The 19,438-nt window shown below is 35.3% G+C and overlaps 3 protein-coding genes and 2 long non-coding RNA genes across 13 annotated transcripts in view; 3 read left to right on the top strand and 2 right to left on the bottom strand.

Annotated features, from left to right (window-relative positions):
* The window catches only part of LOC125801627 (uncharacterized), a 32,897-nt gene extending 22,099 nt beyond the window's left edge, over positions 1-10,798 (bottom strand). The window contains exon 1 of the long non-coding RNA XR_007438834.1: positions 10,298-10,798. This is a non-coding gene — a long non-coding RNA (uncharacterized LOC125801627). The remainder of the gene's footprint in view (positions 1-10,297) is intronic.
* The window catches only part of LOC111196715 (zinc finger protein 484-like), a 353,380-nt gene that overhangs the window by 200,826 nt on the left and 133,116 nt on the right, over positions 1-19,438 (top strand). Inside the window, exon 1 of one of the 9 annotated variants that reach the window (XM_049477431.1) lies at positions 6,252-7,244. The exons of 7 other annotated variants lie outside the window; for them this stretch is intronic. In XM_049477431.1, coding sequence (XP_049333388.1) covers positions 7,138-7,244 — 107 coding nt within the window. In that variant the 5' untranslated portion in view covers positions 6,252-7,137. Of the gene's footprint in view, positions 1-6,251; positions 7,245-19,438 lie in introns of those variants that run through there. One more of the 9 variants, XM_049477421.1, reaches the window with a different exon arrangement.
* The window catches only part of LOC125801418 (zinc finger protein 239-like), a 203,934-nt gene that overhangs the window by 161,786 nt on the left and 22,710 nt on the right, over positions 1-19,438 (top strand). The gene's annotated exons all lie outside the window — the stretch shown is intronic.
* Positions 1-19,438, bottom strand: part of LOC125801596 (uncharacterized) — a 68,875-nt gene that overhangs the window by 48,056 nt on the left and 1,381 nt on the right. The window lies entirely within an intron of this gene.
* LOC125801244 (zinc finger protein 271-like) lies at positions 17,564-19,435 on the top strand. Its single transcript, XM_049477664.1, has one exon. It carries the CDS (start codon positions 17,683-17,685, stop codon positions 18,871-18,873), a length of 1,191 nt encoding a protein of 396 aa, XP_049333621.1. The 5' UTR covers positions 17,564-17,682; the 3' UTR covers positions 18,874-19,435.

The following is a 19,438-nucleotide window of genomic DNA, read 5'->3' as shown; positions in this document are numbered from 1 at the left end:
GCACTATAATATTTAGGGAATGCACTAGGGCTGGGTATAAACACGATTTTTCAAAATTTGATTGACTTTCTGAATCGATTCAATATTGAGTCAATAAAGAATATTTTAGTTAGAAGTTTTGGTTTGGTGAAGTTTGGTTGAACATGTTGGATATTCATTTTAGTCAGATAATAAGTACATTTTCAGTGCTACACGGCTGCTATTTTTTTATAAAATCATCTATCATTTCTCACAATCATTTGTAAAATATTTTTAACAGCTCAATGCAAATGTTAAAAATGTGTGAACACAATAATATTGCAAAAGATCCTACCTCTGATGTTTCTGTAAAGATCTTCTGAATATAGCGCCTGTTGTTTAATCTATTAGGAACATGCAGAAATATACATAGCTGTCCCCAGAATCCAGATTCAGGCCAGTAAGGATCATGGATGTTGGCTCCATCTGACTGCAGCTGTGATATCCCCTTCTGGATTGACTCTAAAGTCAAGTCTAACAACCTACACTGTTGAAAGTGAGAAAAAAAGTCACATTTGTTGTAACAAACATTAGATAATAAATGGCACTATCAATTCCTTTGTTGCATAAACTTATTTTATTTTAATAATTAATATTTTAATGCAACTTACCTTTCCAAAGACTTTGAACCTGTAATGGAACATATGTAATTTTTAAAGGGACATAGGAAATATACTGTCATGCCAACAGTTATATCAGGGACAGCATTATTGATCACAAAAAGTTTATTCAGGGGTACTTCCCTTCCTGTACATGTTTTGAGGTGTATAACCTCACCTGTAGAATGGTGTAAGTGTAGTTGAACACATATTATCAGAGTTCAAGCGAGACATAAAAGCGGGTGCAGATGGAAGGGATATTTCTTTTTAGAAGTTGTGTAGGTTATTAGCATTACTCCATCCACAGTGTGACGTGTAGCAGAAATATATATCATATATGGCTAATATTATCATCCACAGTGAACAGTGCAGTGAGTGGTAATGATTGTGACCAGCAGTGTCTGGCTAGATCTGTCCATGTGAAGAGATAAGCAATTTTGGCTCAAGAACCCACACACACATCTGAGAGGTCAGTGCAGCACTCTTTACCTTCCATAAGACATGACAAAAGTCATGGTACATAACTCTGGTTTACTTTTTGATGTGTCAGTGTATAAAATTGTGAATTTTGTGTAGTTGTTATTTAATAAATCCAACATAACACATAGAAAGGGTTTCCCACCGTTTGGTCTTTGCATTTAGATTTTTAAATTTTTTTTGGCTTTCCATCAAATATAATTTAAAAAAAGGTCAGCACAGAATTACAGTGTCTTCTTAAATTTACTTGAAATGTGTTGAGGCCATCTTCTTAGAGTTCTTTACAGTACAGTTTTATGAAACTTTCATAAGCAATAAATAAAATAGAGCAGTAGTTCTCAAACTTTTTAGGCCAATGACCAATGACCAAACTAAAACCTCGAAGTACCACCTACAAGCCATTTTACAGAAACACGTGTAGTTACCACACCCATAGTTATTTATATACAGTAAGATAGTCGTGTAATCCACAAATATACATTTCATCATATCCTTAGCCAATTGTTCTTCACCTGTTGTGTGAAGCTTGCTCGCATAATTAGTTAAGTTATTTGATTAGTTATTGTTTCTGGTCAATACAGTATTCCTACTGAGACTGTCAGAAGGATTTAGACAAAGGAAAATAAACAACATGGGCTACAGTGCTTTTACCTTATTTATCTATTAACTGTTGTGCAGAAACTGTAGTGAACTGTCGGTGACTGTTTGATTGATGTAGGTTATCATGTCTTGAAATGTTTTACTGTAGGACCAATGAATCTGATGTTAATAATGATAAAACTGTAGTTCTGAGAGTAAAGGAGAGTGTACCTTACATTCAGGTTCTAACTAATGTAATGTTAAGAAAATTACAGGTGGAAACTTCAAAGATTTCAGTTCTTAATATTTCAGTGCAAGCAGATGTTTTGTCTCAAATAGATTGCTGGTTTTATAGGACTCCAAAATGTTTTTTTTATGCAGACCTAAAAACATTTGTCATAAGTTTGGTATCCAATTAATCCAAAATGATACAGTAATATCACTTGTTACTAATGTTATTAATGGTATGGAATGTGTTTTTCAAGACTGTCTTGGTTTCATTGGATACCAATTTGATTTGCTCGTTTTATAGGACTCCGAAATTTGGTTTATGCATATCCAATTACTCCAAAATTATACAGTAATATCACTTGATATGCATGACATTAATAGTATGGAATTGGTTCTTCAAGGCTTTCATTGTCTGATTTGATAAAAAAAAAATAGATTTTTTTTGTTTTTATACAATACCGAATGGACATTTTTGGTATCCAATTACTCCAAAATGATACAGTAATATCACTTCAAACTTATACCTGGATACATGAGAATAAAATCTTTAAGAAATTAGTTCTGTGATATGATAATTTGATTTGCTTATTTAATATGACTCCTTATTTAACATTTCCAAAGCGTTACACTGTTATACGGATAAGCAGGAGTCTTTCTGGTGTATATTTGTGGATTAACCCTCGTTAAATCATGTTTATTTAGGTGTAAAACTAGTTTCTGTTCCATGGTCAGTCTCTGCACAAGAAGCCCAAGTCTACACCTCCGGGTGCGCTGTGCACGCGGCTAGAGTAAAACACTGTTTAGACACGCACTAGGGTTTCGGTGCAGATGGCGTGACCGCGGTCAAACATGGCGCATCATTCTCGTAATAGTTTATAATGCATGACTGCGACCATCAAATCCAGTAATAATTTAATAAATCTTACCTGTAACGTTTGTCAGACATCCTAAACAGACATCCAAATGGTTTTTATTTTCTTAATCTAAATGGTCAAACAGATAACCTACAGGTCAAACCTAACTGAAATCAGTTGAGCGATGCTACAGAGTAAAGTATGTTGCGGTGTAGGGTGACAACACAATTTGCATAATATTCCCATAACACCTTGCACCAATAGTGTAAAAAACATATTAAAGGACTGATTAAAACTTTTAAAAGTATTTTTAATAATGTTCTGCATATGTTTATTTGAAAAGTTTTTTATAGAATTTATATTTATAGTATTTATATGTGTTTAAAACATTATTATGCTGGCACTGAAATCTGACTGACTGGGGGTGTTCCAAATTGAAAATAAATAATCAAGGAACATTTATTCAAGGCAATTAAAACTGCTGGTTGGTTCAATAAAAAAACTTCCACTTATAAATTAGAAATATGTGCACTTAAGTTCTTTTTTTATCATTTTACTCTTTTTAGTGTTTTTATTTTATTTTTTTTACCTTAAAATAAACTATTAAAATGCTTGCCACAAAAATCTGCCCTCATTTTAAAATGATAGTTTATTATTATTATTATTATTATTATTATTATTATTATTATTATTATTATTATTATTATTATTATTATTATTATTGTTGTTGTATTAGGAATATATCTGTCATACGTGCATTATTATTTCTCTGACTGAAAGCGTTAGCTCATCAAGTCTTTCAAAAGACGCTGAGGCATATGGGAAATGTAGTGCTTGTAGGCACTTGTCTTGTAGTTCTCCTCTGTACTTTTCAAACAGAAAAAAATTAATCAAATGTTGCCTGAGGATAGAAGTACTTTAAAAAAAAAAATAGATTTTCCCCACTGCCAAGATAAAATCCACGTGCCTTGTTTAAACAAAACCTGATTCTGCATTCATTTTAGTATTTCAGTCTTTGTTCATCTACAAAAAAAAGATAAAAAAGGAAATATTAGATTTTTTTTCTACAAACGAATTAGCCTAGTGAAACTAGATAAAAAATCTGAACAATTATGACTGATACACACAAACCTTTTCTTTGTTACACCGAGTTTAAATGTACATGTTTTTTTCTTTAAATGACCTTTAATTTCAACCTTTAGTTCTTTTTAAATAGATTATAATATATAAGTATATACATTATTTATTTATTTCATATCCCAGCATGTAGAGTAAAAAAATAAAATGAACAAAAACTTTAGCTGGAGAAACAATAGCACATCCCTGTGGGTACAATGCAGATGTTGGTGATCCTGGTGACCATCTAGTATCTCCGCCATCGTTTCTGGGCCAAAAGTTACTGACTCTCTCACTCACACTCACACACAAAACACAATGAACATCCTCAAAAAAGCTTTTTTCCCTACTTCTGTTTCCAACAGAGATTAAATATAATTGCAGTTACTTCAAAATAATCAAACTAATCTAACTAAGATCAACGTGTAAACTTTAAGTAAGCAATATTATTATGCATAGAAATATCAGTAGCATGAACTTATTTGATTTCATCATGTGGAAGTGTAAACCATTAATAAACACACTGCAGTTCTAGTTAAATCTGCATTTTTTTTTTTGACACTTGTAAAGTTTGGTCCTTTAGAAAACCCTGAGTTTCTCACAGGTACATACAATTTTGCGGTGGTGTTCATGTGGATTCATCTTGTAAATTTTGGGGCGGCACAGTGGCAAGAGAGCCTGGGTTCTATTCCAAGCTGGGGTGACCTGGGTCTTTCTGTGTGGAGTTTCCACGTTCTCCCCGTGTCTGCGTGGGGTTTCCTCCGGGTGCTCAGATTTCCTTCCACAGTCCAAAGACAGCACGTCAAGGCCAATTAGGAAGCAGTAGAAATTGCCCCCTAGGTGTGAGTGAATGTGTTTGTGTGTCTGTCCCTGTCTGTCTGCCCTGCGATGGATAGGCAGCCTGTCCAGGGTGTACACTGCCTTCCGTCGATGCCAGCTGGGATAGGCTCCAGCAGTCCCCCATTCGTCTGAAGTCTAGTGGATGTAAGCAAAAAAGGCAAATAGTTGTCACAGACCTGCAAACTTAAAAAACATCAGATTAAATAATGGTAAAGCAATACTTCTTGTAGTTTTGACACTGATGGTATAATATATAAGATAAGACAAGATAAGGTAATACTTTATTGAAACAAAAATGAGGGAATTTGCAGTGTTGCAGATATATTTTTGTGGCGTCATATTCAACACTGTTTGCCAAGTACAGAGGTTCATAATAAAAAAGATTCTACAGTAATATGACTTGTTGTTCAGGATATTCACAGCATATTAGGTTTACTTTCATAAGGCAATGTAACCTTCAACATAGTATTTGATAATCTGGAATTAGGGCAACTGGAAATATGCAGAACAGGCAATTTATTCTCCTGATCTTCTCAAATGCCAAGTTCAGAGGCTCATTATAAAAAAAAACTGTACAGTATTTTTTTTTGTTATAAAGGCTGTTCACAGTTTAATAGGTATAGTTTCATAATTTTGTGTCAAACTTAACAGACTATTTGAGAATCTGGATTTAGGGCATCTGGAAATATGCAGAACAGGCAATTTATTCTCCTTTAATCTTCTCAAATGCCAAGTTCAGAGGGTCATAATAAAAAAAAACTGTACAGTAATATTTCTAGTTATTTAGGCTCCTCACAGTCTAATAGGTATATTTTCATAATGTGGTGTCTGATTCAACAGACTATTTGAGAATCTGGATTTAGGGCATCTGTAACATGCAGAACAGGCAATTTATTCTTCTTTAATCTTCTCAAATGCCAAGTTCACAGGGTCATAATAAAAAAACTGTACAGTAATATTTTTATCTATTTAGGCTAATCACAGTCTAATAGGTATATTTTCATAATGTGGTGTCTGATTCAACAGACTATTTGAGAATCTGGATTTAGGGCATCTGGAAATATGCAGAACAGGCAATTTATTCTTCTTTAATCTTCTCAAATGCCAAGTTCACAGGGTCATAATAAAAAACTGTACAGTAATATGTTTTGTTATTTAGGCTATTCACAGTTTAATAGGTATATTTTCATAATGTGGTGTCTGATTCAACAGACTATTTGAGAATCTGGATTTAGGGCATCTGAAAACATGCAGAACAGGCAATTTATTCTTCTTTAATCTTCTCAAATGCCAAGTTCACAGGGTCATAATAAAAAAACTGTACAGTAATATTTTTAGCTCTTTGGGCTCATCACAGTGTAATAGGTATGTTTTCATGATTTTGTGTCAAATTTAACAGACTATTTGACAATCTGGAATTAGGGTAACTGGAAATATGCAGAACAGGCAATTTATTCTCCTTTAATCTTCTCAAATGCCAAGTTCAGAGGCTCATAATAAAAAAAACTGTACAGTAATATTTTTAGCTCTTTAGGTTATTCACAGTCTAATAGGTATGTTTTCGTAATGTGGTGTCTGATTCAACAGACTATTTGAGAATCTGGATTTAGGGCATCTGGAAATATGCAGAACAGGCAATTTATTCTTCTTTAATCTTCTCAAATGCCAAGTTCACAGGGTCATAATAAAAAAACTGTACAGTAATATTTTTAGCTCTTTAGGCTAATCACAGTCTAATGGGTATATTTTCATAATGTGGTGTCTGATTCAACAGACTATTTGAGAATCTGGATTTAGGGCATCTGTAAACATGCAGAACAGGCAATTTATTCTTCTTTAATCTTCTCAAATGCCAAGTTCACAGGGTCATAATAAAAAAAACTGTACAGTAATATTTTTAGCTCTTTGGGCTCATCACAGTGTAATAGGTATGTTTTCATGATTTTGTGTCAAATTTAACAGACTATTTGACAATCTGGAATTAGGGTAACTGGAAATATGCAGAACAGGCAATTTATTCTTCTTTAATCTTCTCAAATGCCAAGTTCAGAGGGTCATAATAAAAAAAAACTGTACAGTAATATTTCTAGTTATTTAGGCTCCTCACAGTCTAATAGGTATATTTTCATAATGTGGTGTCTGATTCAACAGACTATTTGAGAATCTGGATTTAGGGCATCTGGAAACATGCAGAACAGGCAATTTATTCTTCTTTAATCTTCTCAAATGCCAAGTTCAGAGACTCATAATAAAAAAAACTGTAAGTATCACATTAAAAAATATTTTCTTTCCTATTTTAGTGAAATACTTTATTCTAATTTGTAAAATGAAAGAAAAGCCCCATAGAAGTAGTTCTACGCTGTTTTAAATGAGAGTTTTAGCCGTTTAGCTCCATTCAGCGCGGTGATGGGGTGTAATGTGATATGGAGGGGGCGGAGCTCTACATAACCCGAGTGAGGCTGAGCTTCGGGCTCTGCAGTTCTTTCGCAGCGCCTGAGGAGGAAGAGCAGGATCAGCTGAACTACAGAAGGTATGGAGAAGTTTCTCTCTCTTTCTTTAACACGCTGTTCTACATTCACTCCTACACCAACACCACCTTCAGCATGTGCAGCATTTACACCACCAGCACTGGATCTTCTAGCTCTGCTCAGCAGTTATGTGTCGTTCGAGAACGATGCAGCTCTAAGCGTCGGCTCTTTGTGAACGATTCCACAATGGGAGCGTTTTAGGATCCTATTTGGGATCCGTTTTTTTTTTCCTTCAGTATGTCGCTGTCTCTCTGCCTCCCTGTCGTTGCGCTTGTGCTCTGCAAAGTGTCGCAGAGCCCACAGTATTTTTACAACGTCATTTTTTTTGTCCTTCGGTGCCTCGCTGTCTCCACTCCACCTATGGAGCTAAATTAGTGCCAAAACTACGCAAATAAAGAAAATGCGCTTCCAGCGATTCCCCAGAGCATTAATTTACACTGATTAAGGTGTTTAATACATCTATAATAATCACCACTCTACCATTTTATATCCGATTTACACACGGTTTGATTTGTTACAAACAGCAGAGATGTAGTTATGATATAGGAAGCTGTTACACATTACAAATATGAGCTTTCATGCTGAAATATTTTATATTATGCTCTTTAAAAAAGAAAGAAAAAATATTAATCAGTGTTTAAATTAATTAGATAGATAGATAGATAGATAGATAGATAGATAGATAGATAGATAGATAGATAGATAGATAGATAGATAGATGAGTAATCATATCGACCTGGTCATCACCACACAGCCTGCCTCACTCATCCTGACAGAAAAAAAACCTAAAATATTAGCTTGTAAAATGACCCAGTGGTGTTATAGCAGAATAACACACCTAACGGTTAAAGTTAACTATATAACGAAAAGGATTAACCATACAACCATTACAAACTGTGTGTACATTATCCTACCATTTAGGCTATATATCAACAACTAATAACAAATTCATGTTTTTAGGACATTCACGCTGTTGGTAGTATGTGATGTTTGGAATTGCTAGCTAGCTTGGCTAGGTCGCTAGCATTGGCTTGATAAGGTAAAGGTGGCTAAACTGTAACTTACCTTTAAAAATAATGTAATGTGCCCCTATATCCAGTTGCTGTATCCTTTTAACAAAACTGCTTTTGTTATTCAGTATTTTTCTACATTGTTCGTGACGCATTAAAAAAACATGGTGCATGCTCCACACAGTATTTTTATGTACAGATTTACAAATGTGTTAGCAATAGTAAAATGTTTTATGATGTGATTTTGTTTGGTGAGAATAATGTCATGATACAACCCAGCAAACATGCCCACACTGGGCCAATGAGGTTGGTGCGGTACCGCCCCCATATGGGCAGCCCAAATCGGACCAATGGGTATTTGCACATTGGGCCAACAGAGATTTGTAGAGCTCTAACACTAACACACAAACACACACACACACACACACATATGCCCTCAGCGGAAAACCAATTGTGGCCCCAAATTTTTAGAACTGTGCAATATTGAACAGAGAACACTTTTCAAGGAAGAAAATTTAAAGCTGTGCTATTGGCACTTTGACATTTTTTGCAACTGGCTGTAAAACAATTATATAAATAACACAATTTAAAGTGTATAGTAAATTAATACATTTATTACAAAGTATCATGTTTAAAAAAAAAAAAATTAAAAACAACACACAACAGTATTTAAGTAAATTAAATCCCAAATTTATATTTTAGCATGTAGATAAACATGTACTGCATAGATATCTCCATTTGCAAAAACAGTATTTATAATAAACGGTATGATATAAATATCAAACATAATACAAAATAACAAAGAATTATACAACTTAAATTAAAAAAATATATATATATATATATATATAATATATATATATATATATATATATATATATATATATAAACATCAATAAAACAGCAAATCATATTCTTGAATAAATACTTAAATGCACTAGACTGATGTAGTAGATGAATAATAAACTGATACTATTATTGCTACTGGAACAAAGCCTCTGGGGTGGGTTTCCCGAAAACGATCAACCTTAGCGAATAACGAACGAACTAACGAATGACGTGAGTAAAGAACGAGCCAGGGGTGGGTTTCCCGAAAGCTTCGTAACGCTAAGAACTTCGTTAACTCGTACTTAAGATTGATCGTTAATTAAAGAGTGTTTAACGAGTGCCCTGACCCACTCGTTATTTAACCTCCTTCGTTAATTTTCACTTTGTGAAGCTATTTGGGAAACACTCGCAGAACTGGCTCGTTCTTTACTCACGTCATTCGTTAGTTCGTTCGTTATTCGCTAAGATTGATCGTTTTCGGGAAACCCACCCCAGTTCTGCGAGTGTTTCCCAAAGAGCTTCGCAACGTGAAAATTAACAAAGGAGGTTAAAGAACGTCTTTGTTGAATCCTCCCCCGAAACAGCGCACTCAATCGATCCACAAATATCGATTATTATGCAGTATTTATTCAGTATTACACCCTAAAAATGTAAAAAAGTGTTGTAATCATCAATATTATACATATTTTGAAATTTAAATTACAAAAGGATGTACTTTGGCATTAATAAAATACTCCTACAGATACATATGGCTAAATAAATAAGTCATATGTTTATATATAAATGTTTAATAAACATTAAACTTTTTAAAAAACTATTATTGTTAATATACATATATATTATATTAATAGATATTGTACTAATATTATTAATAGTAATATTGATAATAATATTAATTTATTATTATAATTATTAATAATATAAAAATAATATAATAATATAAAAATAATTATTGTTCCGTATATATTGTTGTAAAAAGAAAATGAAAGATGGGTTACCCCCATCCACCATCCGGGGTACAACTCCCCTGCGTGTTCGTTTTGATGGAGAGAGTTGCAGACAGGTGGAGTGGAGTTGAAAGCAAATCAAGTATTTATTACAAAATACTGAATTCAGGAGAACCAATACATACAAGACAGTTAGCAGCCATCAAATAGTAAAAGTTCTGACCCCCCTCTGATCTGACTCCATGTTTTATACCCCAAATGACGTGAAACCTGCTGATGAGGCGTTGCTAAAATCATCTCATGTTAGTATGCATAATTTCACGTGTTAGTAATCCGTTTCACGTGTCTGACCGGACCACTAGTGCTTGGCCTTGACTGTGTCCAGCCAGAACTGAACATTGTGGCATTATCTGTGTGCGTGTGCGTCACTCCCCGCTTTGAAGAGCTGCAGGTTTAGGGAGGCACCCACACACAGAGAAGGCCGCTTTGGTCTAAGAGCCTCCTCTGTATCAATTTAGTTCATACAGAGTGCACCAGTCGATGATTGATGGCCGTTAGTTGTGACCAAAATGCCTTAAGCATGAGCTAAACAAGTCACACAATGGATTTCTTATGTTATATGTTAATGTGTTAGTGGCGCGTGGTTAGTCCGCCATACAATAGATCCTATGTGTTAGTAAATGCCTTATGTATCATGTGGGTTAGTTTGTCATATAATAGAGTCTGTGTTAGTTACATGCCTGATCAAGCAATGTTTAACTATATGTGTAAATAATATATATTGTGAGGATTGGATAATCTTCTATATAAATGTGTATAAAATACAAGGTTTCACACAATGATTATGTAATTATAGATGCTAAAGTTAAGTAATCATTATTGAAGGATATTTGTCAACACACCCAAGGTATAATAAACGTTAACTCTTCAATATACACACACACACACACACACACACTGTAAAGCTCCAGCTCATCCTAAATCAACATCTCAGTTGGGTTTAGGTCAGGGGATTTTGAAGGCCATGCACCTCTTTGTTAACTAGATAATTCCATATGCGTCAATTAATTGTTTTCATAGTTTTCATAGTTTTAATATTAATCGACAATGTAAAAAAAATAAATAAATAAAAAATGAGACGTGTCAACTTTTGACTGGTATTTATATATTTGCGAGCTGACACACCCCAGAGTTTGCTCAGATGAACGGCCACAATGTTGGTTAGAAGCAGTGATGGTATAGTTACTTTGAAAAAGTAATCCGATTACTGATTACTGATTACTCCTTTAAAAAGTAACTTAGTTACTTTATGGATTACTTGATTTTAAAAGTAACTAAGTTACTTTACAAGTTACTTTATTAGTTATTTTCAGCAGCTGCAGACACCACCTCCCGCCGCCTTAACATAAACATTATAACCAGTTTTGCCAATACTCCCTTTATTGGAAAATGCATTTTTAACAGCAACAATTTATCTCTGTTAAGTTGAACTATTTCCTAAAAAATACGTTTTTTTTATAAAAATAAAAAAATTAACATAAATATATTTTTTTATAAAAAATAAAATATGGTCTTTCTTGATTTTACTAAACATAAATACTTGTTTTTATAAAAAATATATAAAATAAAGAAAGTCTTTCTTGACCTGACTTATTTAACACTGTAAAACTGAACATTGAACCTGTTGTTCTCAGCAGGGCAGCAAGGAGTGGCTTTATAAAACAGAACCGTGTATATGGTCTAGACCAGGGATCACATATTTGCAGACTGGGGTCCGGGTCCGGACCCAGACGTTGTCCAATACGGACCCATACCGGACCCAACTACTGAGAAGGATTTAATTCTGACAGTGTTCATTTAAAGCACCGGAACTTTTCTTGTCTTTACGGTATACGCGCAGTGAACTTCCAATCACGTGTGGTGTAAAATCTTTAAATGCTCTCCTCTGCCAATCAAATTTGTGGCAGACCGCTGCCCTGGCTAGTGAATTGGGACTCGGCCGCAAAAAAAAAACGCTTTAATAAAGAGATAGGGCGCCGAGAACTGGCGGAAAACGAAAACGGGCGGAAACTAAAGAGAGAGAGACAGGGGAGAAAGCGAGACGCGTGTGATTGGGGAAGAGCGGAGGGGGAATGGGTAAGAGAGCGGTGTGTGTGTGTGTGTGTGTGTGTGTGTGTGAGGTGGAGAGAGAGAGAGAGAGTAACGCATAGTGACTTAAATAAGTAACTTTAATCTGATTACTGGATTGGAAATAGTAAGGCGTTAGATTACTCGTTACTGAAAAAAGTGTCAGATTAGAGTTACTAAGTAACGCGTTACTGACATCACTGGTTAGAAGCACCTAAATAAAGAATAATATTAAATATTACCTGCACATTCACCGATACCCTTTACAATACGTGTAGGTGTGAGTAAAGACACTGCAGGCGTCCCCTGCACCGGACCTACAGTACCAGGAATTTTCCCAATAGCATGGAAATATATTGTATTGTGCTGTAATTCCCGGGCTGGTGGGAAGTGTATATAAGTGTGTGTATGCCACATAACAGCCTGATTACAGAATCCACGGACTTGGTGACTTTGCAGCTTTGCTTAGACCGTGAGCATCATCTGCAGGAATCTGGATTTTTAATAATTTATGGGTTTGATTGGTCAATTCCAGTATGCCCAGTTAGACTACACAGAGAAAGTTGGCATTATAATATAATATAATATAATATAAAATATAATATAATATATAATATAATATATAATATAATATAATATAATATATGATATAATATAATATAATATAATATAATATAATATAATATAACTCATTCACTCACTTACTCACTCATCGTCAACCGCTTTTTCCGTTAAGAGTCGCGGGGGGGTGGCTGGAGTCTATACCAGCCGGCATCGGGGGGAAGGCAGTATACACCCTGGACAGGCCGCCAATCCATCGCAGGACAGACAGACACACAGGCACATCCACTCACACACTCACACCTAAGGGGCAATTTTTATCCGACATCCAATTAGCCTGAACTTTGGACTGTGGGAGGAAACCGGAGCACCCGCAGACACGGGAAATAATATAATATAATATAATATAATAATATTAATTATTATAATAATAATTTTATATATATATATATAATTATAATTATATATATAATTGATTATAATTAATAGTAACATAATATAATTGCTTCAAGCAGGGAAATTATAATTTTTCTCCCTCAAAATTGGCGGTCCCTGGTGTTTAAGGTGCTGAACTGCAAGTAGAGATCCCCTAAAGAAGCTCTTAAGAATAACGACTGGGTGAGGGCACTCGTTAATCTGCGAGCGAGTTTACGTAGTACTTTAGTTACGCACGGGTTTGGGAAACACTCTTTAATTAACGATCAATCTTAAGTACGAGTTGACGAAGTTCTTAGCGTAACGAAGCTTTCAGGAAACCCACCCCTGATCTCTATTATTAATTTTATTCCTCTTGCTTGTAGACTTGGAACCAAAATGTCATCCCAATCAAACCAGTAAAAAAAAATTCTAATTGAATATAACATTAGTTTTTGCATTAAGGTTTTTATCTCACAGCAATAATAATGAAGGAGAAAATAGATGTACTTTACATAAATAGAACAGATATAGTTAATCATAATATCAAAAGTGAATATTGTTTATGCATTAATATAGCATAGATCATAAATTAACTATTTGTTTGAAGAGACTGCATGAGACGATGCTTCCGTCCACCTGAACGGTCCCGTGCATTCCAAAGCCAAACCTTTGCAACCTGCTCGATCTCTGCATCCTTTGGTGGTGGCATGATTGATCTTCTCACGGCCTCTTAAAATAATAATATAGAGATATGAGAATGCAGTCAGGTAAATACTACATCTGTTAGTGTCTTTTCATGTACAATGCTTAATTTTAGAGAAATTTGCAGACTGTATTTGATTACAGTGATTCTTATATAGTGATAGTTATTTGAATTTGAATTTCTTCAGGCTATTCATGGTGAAACATAAATAGCCTTTACAGTCACTGTGTGTGACTGGTAGTTACATTCTATAAACATGTGAGGTGGCCGATATCAGGATATCAGGTTCACAAAAATACCAAAACTTTTTTAAATGATATCTTTCCCTTAGCTTAACTGGCTATCTTTGCATTAGCTTAACTGAATATCTTTCCCTTAGCTTAACTGGCTAGCTTTCCATTAGCTTAACTGGCTATCTTTCCCTTAGCTTAGCTGTATATCTTTCCCTTAGCTTAACTGGCTAGCTTTCCATTAGCTTAGCTGGCTATATTTCCCTTAGCTTAGCTGGCTATATTTCCGTTAGCTTAGCTGGCTAGCTTTCCCTTAGCTTAACTGGCTATCTTTCCCTTAGCTTAACTGGCTATCTTTCCCTTAGCTTAGGTGGATATCTTTCCCTTAGCTTAGGTGGATATCTTTCCCTTAGGTTAACTGGCTAGCTTTCCATTAGCTAAACTGGCAATCTTTCCCTTAGCTTAGCTGGATATCTTTCCCTTAGCATAACTGGCTATATTTCCGTTAGCTTAGTTGGATATCTTTCCCTTAGCTTAGCTGGCTATATTTCCGTTAGCTTAGCTGGCTATCTTTCCCTTAGCTTAACTGGCTATCTTTCCCTTAGCTTAACTGGCTATCTTTCCCTTAGCTTAACTGACTATCTTTCCCTTAGCTTAACTGACTATCTTTCCCTTAGCTTAACTGGCTATCTTTCCCTTAGCTTAACTGGCTATCTTTCCCTTAGCTTAACTGGCTAGCTTCCCCTTAGCTTAACTGGCTATCTTTCCCTTAGCTTAACTGGCTATCTTTCCCTTAGCTTAACTGGCTATCTTTCCCTTAGCTTAACTGGCTATCTTTCCCTTAGCTTAACTGGCTATCTTTCCCTTAGCTTAACTGGCTATCTTTCCCTTAGCTTAACTGGCTATCTTTCCCTTAGCTTAACTGGCTATCTTTCCCTTAGCTTAACTGGCTATCTTTCCCTTAGCTTAACTGGCTATATTTCCGTTAGCTTAGCTGGCTATCTTTCCCTTAGCTTAACTGGCTAGCTTCCCCTTAGCTTAACTGGCTATCCCTTAGCTGGTTGTTCCCTTAGCTGGTTATTGTTGACATACTTGGATATAAAGTTAACTTACTTAACAGCAGTCTTTCTCCAAGAGCCGAGATAAGCTGCCAACTTGGGAGCCCCTCGTGTTATTTAAATGTGAGGTAAATTCTCATTCTAACTTGAGTGGTAACTGCATTAGCACCACATTAGCGTATCTTAGCAAAAAATAGAAAAGCGTATAGTAGAACAGAAATTATAACTTACCTTTCAGTCACTTTGACAGACCAAAGTCACTCACTGACTTTGCCTTTAAGCTTGATCGTTGCTCTGTGATAAAGGCACGTGCAGGGAGGGGGGAGGGGGAGGGGGGTGGATTCGTTGGTTACATGATCCTCACAATTAAATATCACATGCAAAAATAAAAAAATATGTAACTTTTATAACCTTGCTGGCTTACACAAAGTGTATAGTCAAGCACAAAAACATTTATAATTTAATATTTTTATTTATTTATTATCAGCACTACCAATGATAAAGGTGAGATTATGAATCAGCACCATGGAGCAAATTCGTAGCTATCCAAAATATTAAATAAAAATATTTTTATAAATAAAAATGTATAGCTATACAGTATATGTCTTGAAAATATGAGATGTTACTATGTGTGTGTGTGTGCCCCTCCAAAGGTCTCTGCACAACTCTGCTGTGGTACCTTGATTTTTCTCCAATATATGCAGGATTAAAGTAAAATAAATTATACTGGACATAAACATATATAAAATGTCTCTAGAAGATATATAATAGGAAATGAAAACAGTGTGAATTTTTCTTTTGCTTAAAACAGCAAGAAAGTACTACCCTGAATGTGATAATTAGGGGTGGGTGATATGGCTCCATATTTCAGGGTAATATAGTTCATGATATTCAAAAATATTGGCAACATTATTTCTTACGATATTTATGGCATACTGCCTTATTAAAACAGATTAATGTCATTTCTGGAGCTGTGATTGTATGCAGATAAATTATCCCATATTTGGTCCTACACCTGAATAAAAAAAGTAATATTATCTAATTTCTAGAACATAAAAACAGGAAGGGGTAGGTCGAGACTCTTCATCAAGCATATACATTTAATACAGGCTTTTTCTGCTTCCGGTCACTGAAATTATTGAATTGAAAAACTAAATATTTGATTATAAAAGGTGAGGGGTAGAGATATACTGCAAGTCAGAAAATTACAAAGATATTTATAAGATAAAATGAGATACACTTTGTTAGAGCAGTATGACATATTTACAGCTAGTGCTGGACGATATGGCCAAAATTTATATCACGATACATTCCTTAATTTCGGTCGATACAATATAATTTCGATATCGATATAAATATTTGGAAGGCCTCAGAAAAACTGTTAGGAATCCCTGCAATGGAAATCTGTACCTATTACTGTCTTTAAAGCCTCCTCTCATAAAAAACTGTATAATACTTTAAAAATTAAAAAATGGTCAGAATGAATTAATGCTCACCTTTATTTGCATGTAGCAATATAAAAACATGACATCTCTGTCAAACACAAACCAATAACCTATTTACATTTTACCAATATAAATAACTTTACATTACAACAGAGGCAGAGCTTCTTATCCTTTTGTAAACATATTTAACAGATCAAAACAAAAGTGCCTCATCCAGGATAAAGAATGCAGAAAGCCTTCATTTATATAAAAGGAACACGATATCACCGTCAAATAAACAAACCTATATCAACTAGAAATAACTTAGATACAACATAAACTACATAAGTGCTTCAGCCAGAATAAGGAAGATATGGTGTGTAGTGAAACTGCTTGAGGTGGTGGAACAGATTAGATGCATTACCGTTGCTAGTCAACTCCACTTTCCGGCACAATTGGGAGCAAGCTGAAGTTTATCAGACCTTTGAAAGCCGAACCACTGAATTAGACCTGCCTCCCTCAACTATCTCTCCTGTTTAATCACTTGTGGAAGCATCAGGTGTGCTCATTCTGCATCTAAAATCTAAAATTCTGCATCAGGGCCGAGCCTAATCGAGGAACTCGGTTCGGCCGCACTGCGCTCCGCTCGGCTTCATAGCGGGAGGTTCTAGGTGTGGACCGGAGCGCAGCCGAGCTTCAAGTTTTAGTAGTATGGATTATAGTGTAAAGTGTGATACTACTAAAGTAGTAGTATAACACTGTATTCAGTGCTCAGGACAGCAGCAGTGTTTCTGCTACATACATTTTGCAGCTGCAGCCTGCTGACAGTCAAGATACAACTACATATTAAAATGTCTGTGAATTTATAATGGGATAAAAGTACTGAAGCCTTTATTGTAGTATGAAGGTGTCCCAGTATTTTTCTCCATATAGTGTAACTAATGTAGGTAATTCTTTTTGGTTAATTGACCTGCTTTTATTTTAATACACAAAAAAAAATTTCTTTGTTTTTCCAGAATAAACAACCAGGATATTTAATAAAGAACAGTGTTAAACTGCTGAAAGAGGTGAAGCACAAGCCATCCAGAAGAATCTCCTGAAAACGCAGAAATTGTTTGCTACATTTCACAGACAGATGGAGCCAAGTCCCGACATGGAGAAACATCAGCACTCTATCAAGAGTTTTACTAAACAGAGTACTCTCAAAAAACACCAGCGCATTCACACAGGAGTGAAACCGTATCACTGCTCAGACTGTGGGAAGAGTTTTAATCAACAGAGTAATCTCAAAAAACACCAGCGCATTCACACAGGAGAGAAACCGTATCACTGCTCAGACTGTGGGAAGAGTTTTAATCAACAGAGTACTCTCAAAATACACCAGCGCATTCACACAGGAGAGAAACCGTATCACTGCTCAGACTGTGGAAAGAGTTTTACTAAACAGAGTAATCTCAAACTGCATCAGCGCATTCACACAGGAGAGAAACCGTATTACTGTTTCGACTGTGGGAAGAGTTTTACTCAACAGAGTGATCTCAAAAAACACCAGCGCATTCACACAGGAGAGAAACCGTATTACTGCTCAGACTGTGGGAAGAGTTTTACTAAACAGAGTGATCTCAAAATACACCAGCGCATTCACACAGGAGAGAAACCATATTACTGTTTCGACTGTGGGAAGAGTTTTACTAAACAGAGTAATCTCAAACTGCATCAGCGCATTCACACAGGAGAGAAACCGTATTACTGTTTCGACTGTGGGAAGAGTTTTACTAAACAGAGTAATCTCAAAAAACACCAGCGCATTCACACAGGAGAAAAACCGTATTACTGCTCCGATTGTGGGAAGAGTTTTACTGAACAGAGTAATCTCAAACTGCACCAGCGCATTCACACGGGAGAGAAACCGTATTACTGCTCAGACTGTGATAAGTGTTTTACTACACAGAGTAATCTCAAACTGCACCAGCGCATTCACACAGGAGAGAAACCATATCACTGCTCAGACTGTGATAAGTGTTTTACTACACAGAGTAATCTCAAACTGCATCAGCGCACTCACACAGGAGAGAAACCGTATTACTGTTTCGACTGTGGGAAGAGTTTTAATCAACAGAGTCATCTCAAAAAACACCAGCGCATTCACACAGGAGAGAAACCGTATCACTGTTTCGACTGTGGGAAGAGTTTTAATCAACAGAGTAATCTCAAAAAACACCAGCGCATTCACACAGGAGAGAAACCGTATCACTGTTCAGACTGTGGGAAGAGTTTTACTTTACAGAGTGAACTTATATTACATCAGTGCATTCACAAAAGATAGAAAAGTATCCCAAATATGTTCCTCTGCCATAAAAAATGCAAACCTTAAATCTTTCAGACAGCCAAAAACACCTCATCATGCACAAAATCTTCACTCTGTTACAAGAACTTCATTTAAAAATGGCTTTTTACAGGTTCAGAAAAATGAATCTTATCCAGAGATGATGTTTACTGAATTTCATGCTGTGTTTTTATGTATGTTTGTATACCTACATTAGTTAATGCCTGCAGAGCTCTTCAACACTTAGTGTTGTGTTTTAAGAAGTTTTTACACACAGAATCATAAATGGTACCACTAACAGCATAAACTAGGAACATACATTTTTACAATTTTTTCAGTGATATGCTGAATAAATAGTAAAGCGATGATGCTAGCTCAGAGTAAAATCGTATATTAAATCTCAGCATTAGCTTTAGAACTAATAATAAACAAAAGTGAGGATTTTATCATTCTGGGACATTTTTAGGTTTAAAAATTGAATATGCTTTGCCATAAGTAGGAAATGATCATTTGGTCAACTTATGTCATTTACAGCCTTAACACATTCTCAATTGTTTACATATAA

The sequence above is a fragment of the Astyanax mexicanus genome, chromosome 4 (assembly GCF_023375975.1).
Source record: "Astyanax mexicanus isolate ESR-SI-001 chromosome 4, AstMex3_surface, whole genome shotgun sequence".
Lineage (NCBI taxonomy): Eukaryota > Metazoa > Chordata > Actinopteri > Characiformes > Acestrorhamphidae > Astyanax > Astyanax mexicanus.
Note: the sequence above shows the minus strand (reverse complement) of the source record. Positions and strands in the feature narration are given on the sequence as shown.

What these genes read in the sequence shown, in the direction of transcription:
- LOC125801244 (XM_049477664.1), top strand. Translation starts at nt 17,683, where the DNA reads ATGGAGCCAAGTCCCGACATGGAGAAACATCAGCACTCTATCAAGAGT.